Raw genomic sequence first — 8,265 nt, 5'->3', positions numbered from 1 at the left:
TACTTTATGGTCTAATTTAAGTCTAATATACTGAGCATCACGGACAATTGCCAAATGGTCAGTTCTAATGGTTGTGTTTATATGCAACTTATATCTGATTAAATTCCATTGAGTTTCATCTCACATTTACATCTGTCTCAATGTTCTCTCAGAAATAAAGGTTCTATTGGCCTTGATGAAGAACCTTAACATGCATCAAGGGTCTTTAGATTAGCCTTTTAAGAACTGTTCACTGAAAGGCTCTTTGGATAACCAAAAATGAAACACACTCACTCACACACACACACACACACACACACACACACACACACACACACAAATAAACCTGAATTTGTAGTGTTGACTTTTACAATTAGCCTTGTAATAGAAATATGTGGCTGTGAGGGAGTTTAATGCGTTCCGTTAAATGCCTCTGTCAGACCCCTCCGCGCAGAGAAGCGCATGCTGGGAATTTATCGAGGGAAAATACGCGGAGAAAATGAAACCCGTTTATTTTCAGCATCCCTAAATCCTGTAGCGATTAATCTGCCCAATTTGATTACGAACTGCGCAAATTAAAACAATAAAGAGCTGTCTAATGAGGAATTAATTATGGGGCGCGCGGGGTTCGAGGGGCGGGAATTTAAGCCCGCGAAACGGCGCCGCGCGAGACAAACTGCCGCGCGCTCAATGTGCGCGGGACTGATAGCGGCGCGCGCGCTGATCGTAAAGATGAGGCGAAATCAATCGCGCTTTAACGGCCTCATTAAACGCGCTGACCTCGCGCGCGCACGCGGGAAACGCCTCGCGCGGATTTATCGCTGTAATGGTGTCGCTGAACTCCCGAGGGAAGCTGTGATTTAAAAACCTCACAGGTCAGGACAGAAGGAAAGGGAAAGTCAGTGCGGAGTAAAACCCCAAAGAAGAAGCCCTAAAAACAGTTCCAAGGTTGTAATAACAGATATAACAATAGTCATAATAATCAGAATATGCCTAAGTGACGCGCTGCAAGAGTACAGGTGTTCAGTTCCAAGCCGAACTCGATCTCCTCGGGTTTGATCACATGTTTGGATTTGATTCAGATCGCACGCGCTTGTTCAAATGTAAGGATTATAAAGCATTGAAAAGCATCAAGCTTTACAAATTACATGGAAAAATACTTTATTTAAACATAGGCTACCTAATAAAAAAAGTCCAAATACAATTAGGTTATCAAAGAAATTAAAATATTAGGTCAAAACAGCTGTTCAGAAAATATATTTTTTTCTTGAGTGAAATTAGTTCATACATTAAAATAGTTATTAATAAATACCGAGCAACTAATATCGATCTGATTTATGTATTTACCTACTTGCTTATTTGTTTTGGGGCTAAACATATTCAAATTAATAATATCCTAATTAATGTCACTTTAGCGCCTCGTTGATCATTAGGCCTATTTTCCTGTTTATTCCCGTGAAGCCTTAAAAACAATAAAGCGCTGTAGAAATAAAGCAGTATATAAATAATGACTCTTTCACCAGTAAATATGATTATTATGCCCATGGAAAGAAATGTGAACAGTAAAACGATATATGAAAAACATATCCAAACACAATGCCGATGAAGACATAAACGAATAAAATAATACCAATATTTTAAGTAATATTTGTTAATGTGGCTTTTAGTTGTTCAGAAAGATCGGACTAATTCGTTGTATTTCTCTGACGCACATGCAGTGGATTGAAGGATTTATGGAGTCCGAAATCGCAGCGTTTTTACCAAATGATCTCTGTGTTTGATTTGTTAGCTTGTTTTCCGCATATTGCGCATTTCATTAAGTTTTATGAAGCTCTCGATCACCGAATCCCGCATATCCGACATTATTCCGCTCAGTGAGTTGAGATTAATGCTATTAGCGAGTTCTGTGTGTAAAACTGCTGCTAATTCAATTTCATCTGCAGGTAATTGAGACACGAGCTGCTTTCATCGGATCCTGTGTGTGTGTGTGTGTGTGTGTGTGTGTGTGCTCAGTTTCTCGAGAATCTGCGAGTATCTCACATGTTTGTCCAGTTTAGATCACAAGGTTTCAACTGATATCAATCTTTTCAGTTATCGCAGATTTCATCTATTAACAGGCAATAATAATAATAATAATGCTGGATAAACTGTGCTTAGTGACCACGATTTCTATCAGTGATTAACAAAAGAATTTCTGACAAATAAAGCCTATAGTACAAAATGTTTATGCTCCAGTTTATTAAAAAAAGGGGGGGGGGGGGGGGGGGGGGGGGGGGGACAAAACTAGGCAGCATGCATCAAAAACACACTGATGAAAATGATGTGTTGCATTTATTTAAAATAAAGCCTTTTTTCCAGCATACTCTTTAGGAAATTCAACTTCCTTAAAATGACAAGAAAACCTGTTCACTCAACATTTTTTACTTAAAATATGTAATACCAGCAGAATACATATTTTTCTAGCCTACATGAAGAATGTTGAGTGAAGTGAACTCAAATTTATATGTGAATGTATAAAAATAAGTTAATCAAAAATATAAAGGTAATATATTCATGCAAAGGTAGTATGACTAAAAAATAGTGATAGCATCACATATGACTGGGGGAAATTCATATACAAGATTTACATAGGCCTACTTGTAAAATTAAAAATACATCTATTTATGAAGGAATGGTTTAATGACTCGCTCATTACTTGATTCGACCCTGAATTAATCAGTGTTTTCTAACAAATCGGTTGAATTATTCAAATGACTCACTCATAAAGACTTCCTCAATTCATCAAATAATCCTGAGCTTCAAATCATCATATTAGAGTGATTTCTGAAGGATCGTGTGACACTGAGGACTGCAGTAATAATGCTAAATAAAGAATAAATTACACTTTACAATATATTCTCATAGAAAACAGCTGTTTTACATTGTCATAATGTTTAACAATATTAGAGAGACAACACGATCTCATGAAAATGCGTAGCACGAATTGTAGCCTATTTATCGTGCAATTTATACGCAGGTTTTATGTTCATATATGATACGCACTGTAACCCTTGTGTATGAGTAGTGGAGTACGTGCATATTACACGCCATGAATGCGTATCATATCATAAGCACGTAAAAACTTTGTTTTGTGTATAAATTGCACGACTATACGTGCTACGCCCTTCCAGAGATCGGCTGGAGAGAGGCTGACAGTGATCGACACAGAGAACGCTACACTGGCGTTCAGGAGCTTAAATAACCGCGAGGCATTGAGTTTAGCGGCCCTTTACGCCTGATTGCGCTAATTGCTCTGAAATAGGAGACATTATCAGTAATGATCCAGTCTTTCATCTTCAGCGAGATCATCATAATGTCGCGATCACCGCTTTCTTCTCTGTGATGATGATGATGATGATGATGTGTGTGTGTGTGTGTGTGTGTGTGTGTGTGTGTGTGTGTGTGTGTGTGTGTGTGTGTGTGTGTGTGTGTAGGCCCTCACTAACACACAGAGAGCTTCATCTGAACGACACGAATCAAAGCTCAACTTTCGCACCACACGAGTTTTAACCCGCTTAATGGGACACACATGTTCCCCGTGACAGACATCCAGGAATCACTCGCTTTTCCCCTTTTCTCCGAGGCTAAACGTTTCCCTCGGACCGTCTTTTGATATCCACGGAACCTTTCAAGTCTTTTAAGTCAGATTTGACAGACTCTGCATGAAAAGGGTTAAGACAACTCTCGCAGAGACACGACAAAGGCTCTTTGTGTCTCCTGACTCCGAATCAAAGCTGGGGTTTGTGGAGTTAAACAAAGCTCTGATAGGACTTACAGTCTCTTTGTGTCGCAGTTCAGCCCTCATTTGTTGCCCTGAGATTTCAATAAAAACTATGGTAATCGCCTTCTCCACGCACATCATTGCCCTAAAGCTCATGCTAATTGTGTTTCCCTACACAAACACAACAGAACAATCAATGCCAGTTATTTACTACTCAGCTGCACCTCGGAGACCCGTCTAGAAGCGGCCGCGGGAGGGTAATGTGTTTCGTGTGTGTGCAAGTGTGTGTTTATGTTGCTCATTTTTTACCGCGGAAGGATCAAACATTCCCGCAGCGCGTGAGAGCGCGAGACTTCAAAGCGCGCGACACTCATTTCATCTAATGGGCTCTAAGTGTCTCCAAGCATAATTACAGATTTATTCGGTTTAACAGCCGGATGTGAAATTAAGGAAATGCTAAATTACCGTTTGCATGTAATTTTATCAGTTACAACCAATTACAGTTTACGAAAGATGGGAACGGGTTTGTGCAAAGAATGTAGTCCCTGGAAAATTGAATCAGTAGCCTAAATAATATTTAACACTATATATTCGTATTGTTTGATTTGTTTGATGTGATCTCTGAGCTCTACACCCGCTAGTAAACAGTGAGAGCCAGTAGATCTTCAGAAACATGTTCGTGCGGAATGACCGGCTCTGCGTGAGGTTTTAGGGTTCTGGCTTTGATCCGCCGCTCCTGGCGCCAAAACACAGATCCCCGTCCGAGGCTAATCATCAGCCCAGTAAACACTGATCACCACTGATCACCACTCATATGATCACCACTGATCGAAGGATAGCAGCCACTGGAGCTGATGTGTGGACTCATCGCACTCTTGCTGATCTGCAGTGTGTGTTACGAATAGCCTAATAGGCCTATGCGTTCATTCTTTGCACATTCTCTTCAAAGAACTCTCATACAAAAAATATAGGTGACACGATTTTTTTTTTTTTAATATAAAATAATGGGTTTTAAAACAGGGAATCGCTTTTTCTTGACCTAAGGAAAAGGGGGAAAAAACTCTCTAATCAGCAAAAAGTTGAAGAAAAAATGTGAGCCTAATAATAGGCTAGTCACAAAGAATAAATAGCCTATCGTTACTGCCGTTATTTATCTAACACATTTTAAAGTTACCCACAGTATGTTAAAAAAAACATCATTTATTTTGCTCTGTCCAGAACGCAACACGTCACAACACTCACAGATTTAAACACAACAGCCGAACTTCAGGAACTTAAGCCCCGCCCCTCTGCTCTGATTGGCTCCCCGTGTGTTATTAGCGTACAGTCCTTCATAGCGGAGTCGAACACCAGCATGTTCTGAGCACCACATCTGGTTGTAAACACTAACCGTGCACTTCACATCGGTGTGTGTGTGTGTGTGTGTGTGTGTGTGCACGGCCCCGGTTACCAGCATGACCTCTGGGTGTACGGAAGATCATTCCCGAGTTATTCCGGGAGTTACCGGAGCGATGCAGGAGCCGAAGATCCTCCCGTTCAGCGTGGAAGCCCTGATGGCAGACCGGAGGCCGAACGGCTCTAACGCCGGGACTTCAGCGCGTTCCCTCGGAACGGAGGCCGATCCAGACCGGGCCGGTGCTCGTGTCACGTTCTCTGTGGACGTTCTGAAGGTGCCGGTAAAGGCGGAGAGCCCGGAGCTCGCGTGGACACAACCGGACAGCTTCTCTCCCCGTGAGTTACAATCAGGAGCCTGTGATATTAATAAACACATATGAGCTGAGATTCATATCTGAGTCTGTAACGTACACTTGATTTGCATTATTTACCACTCTTAAAAACAAAATGCCAACACTTAGGCTATAATAAGGTTCATTAGTTAACATGAGTTAATGTATTAACTAATAACCATGCAATACATTTGTTACAATATTTGTTCATCTTTGTTAATGTTAGTTAATATAAATACAGCTGTTCATTGTTTGTTCATGTTAGTTCACAGTGCATTAACTAATGTTAACACGATTTTAATAAAGTAGGCCTATTAGTAAATTGTGAAATTAACATTAACAAAGATTAATAAATGCTGTATAAGTGCAGTTAATTAACTAATGTAGTTATTAACTAATGAACCTTATTATAACGTGTTACCAATAAAAGTTCTTTATTGGCATTTATGGTTCTGTGAAGAATCTTCGTCTTTAAATTATTAAAATGTTCTTCACAATAAGAAAAAACAATATTTAACTGTTCACTGAAGGTTCTTTGGGGAACAAAAAAATGGTTCTTTTTAAACATATTTTGGAACCTTTATTTTTAAGACTACTATATTAGAAAGAAAAAAATATTTAAGTCTGAATAGAACATTGCCGTGCGGGAGACTCAGACATTGGGTTAAAAAAAATCATTTTCAAAATGTAACAATAGTTGGGTTTGTCCGTATCTGACCCAAATTCGCGTTAGAACAACCCAGCATTTTTAGAGTGTGTGAAGACCTCAACATTAATACTGTGTGATCTGAGTTAATAAGTCTGTGTGTGTGTGTGTCCGTGTTCAGGGCGTCTCAGTCCTCCCGCGTGTCCGCTACGGAAACACAAGACGAACCGGAAGCCGCGGACTCCGTTCAGCACGGCCCAACTCCTGGCGCTCGAGCGCCGGTTCCGCCAGAAACAGTACCTGTCCATCGCCGAACGGGCCGAGTTCTCCAGCTCGCTCAGCCTCACGGAGACCCAGGTCAAGATCTGGTTCCAGAACCGGCGAGCCAAAGCCAAGCGGCTCCAGGAGGCCGAGCTCGAGAAGCTGAAGATGGCCAGCAAACCGATGCTCCCTCCGGCCTTCGGGATCTCCTTCCCACACCTTCCCGGTTCATATTCGGGATCACACGAGTTTCACAGACACTCGCTGAGCTTGAGTCCGGTGGGACTGTACACACACATGGGATACAGCATGTACCATTTAGCCTAAAGACGAGAAATGTGACTCTTCCGCAGGTCTATTCCGATAACAGTGGAAATAGTTATTAATAATGACATTTCACACGGGCTTGAGAGTTATGAACACGGGCTTGAGAGTTATGAACACGGGCTTGAGAGTTATGAACACGGGCTTGAGAGTTATGAACACGGGTTTGAGAGTTATGAACACGGGCTTGAGAGTTATGAACACGGGTTTGAGAGTTATGAACACGGGTTTGAGAGTTATGACCACGGGTTTGAGAGTTATGAACACGGGCTTGAGAGTTATGAACACGGGCTTGAGAGTTATGAACACGGGCTTGAGAGTTATGACCACGGGTTTGAGAGTTATGACCACGGGTTTGAGAGTTATGAACACGGGCTTGAGAGTTATGAACACGGGCTTGAGAGTTATGAACACGGGTTTGAGAGTTATGACCACGGGTTTGAGAGTTATGAACACGGGCTTGAGAGTTATGAACACGGGCTTGAGAGTTATGAACACGGGCTTGAGAGTTTTGAACTTTGAGAGGTATAAACTGAGAGTTATGAATACGGGCTTGAGAGGTATGAACACGGGGATGAGAGTTATGAACACGGGGTTGAGAGTTATGAACTTTGAGAGTTATGAACTGAGAGTTATGAACACGGGTTTGGTCGAGGGAGAACTGTGTGTTTTCACTCTTGAGTTTATAATTGAACGGGCTTTTTCAAACTCGCGTGAATGTTTGAAAAGAGCATTTTAAATATAAACAACTCTGACTGTTGTTTTAATGATTCCCTTCGAAAGGGATTTCTGAACTGTAAAATATTGTACATTTGGACAAAAATACCATTTATATGATGAATATATTTGTTAAATAAATTAATGAAAAATGTCATATTCTGTTTTATTAGTTTTCTTGTTTGTTCTAGAACGTGAGAGAGATTTTTTAATGTTTCAAAATGAAACCGAAATATTTACGAATTTGACGACGATTGAATTCAGTCCAGAAGTTTTTGGTATTAAATCTTAAACTCAAATATCTTCATGTGGTTTCAATGAAAACACTCGAATAAACAAATTACAACCCTTCAAACGAGTGATAATGCTAAGGGGAAAAAAGTAAATAAAAAAGGAACATCAAGGCTAAATGACATTTAAAACCCCTCAATAGTTCTACACTTATACTCGCTTTATATAATGTGTTGACCCAGATTAACATCAGAACTGTCTTGCTCAACACACGGTAATGGTAATAATCTATGCGTAAACTCGTAAAAGTGTTTGAGTTTATGAGCCTGTCCTCGATCATGAAGAGTGTTTCTGAAACACCGCATGTTCTACAGAACCCGTAAACTAGAGACTGGACTGAAGATTACCTGAGATGATGTACGGGTTCCTCAGAGAGACTGGACTGAAGATTACCTGAGATGATGAACGGGTTCCTCAGAGAGACTGGACTGAAGATTACCTGAGACGATGAACGGGTTCCTCAGAGAGACTGGACTGAAGATTACCTGAGACGATGAACGGGTTCCTCAGAGAGACTGGACTGAAGATTACCTGAGATGATGAACGGGTTCCTCGAAGCG

At 40.7% G+C, this 8,265-nt stretch overlaps 1 protein-coding gene across 1 annotated transcript; it reads left to right on the top strand.

The window, feature by feature from the left end:
• The first annotated feature begins 5,067 nt into the window (after window positions 1-5,067).
• msx1a (muscle segment homeobox 1a) lies at window positions 5,068-7,006 on the top strand. Its single transcript, XM_056238828.1, has 2 exons — window positions 5,068-5,470; window positions 6,294-7,006. The coding sequence occupies exons 1-2, from the start codon at window positions 5,194-5,196 to the stop codon at window positions 6,698-6,700; spliced, it is 684 nt and encodes a 227-aa protein (XP_056094803.1). The 5' UTR covers window positions 5,068-5,193; the 3' UTR covers window positions 6,701-7,006.
• The last annotated feature ends 1,259 nt before the right edge of the window (window positions 7,007-8,265 follow it).

Source organism: Rhinichthys klamathensis, unplaced genomic scaffold, assembly GCF_029890125.1.
Source record: "Rhinichthys klamathensis goyatoka isolate OS25496 unplaced genomic scaffold, OSU_Roscu_1.1 h1tg000545l_1, whole genome shotgun sequence".
Taxonomy (NCBI): Eukaryota; Metazoa; Chordata; class Actinopteri; order Cypriniformes; family Leuciscidae; genus Rhinichthys; species Rhinichthys klamathensis.
Note: the sequence above shows the minus strand (reverse complement) of the source record. Positions and strands in the feature narration are given on the sequence as shown.

Excerpts from the sequence above, each read along its gene's own strand:
- msx1a (XM_056238828.1), top strand. The coding sequence starts at position 5,194 with ATGACCTCTGGGTGTACGGAAGATCATTCCCGAGTTATTCCGGGAGTT. Across the intron at positions 5,471-6,293 it reads ACCGGACAGCTTCTCTCCCC|GGCGTCTCAGTCCTCCCGCG; the intron begins GTGAGTTACAAT and ends GTCCGTGTTCAG.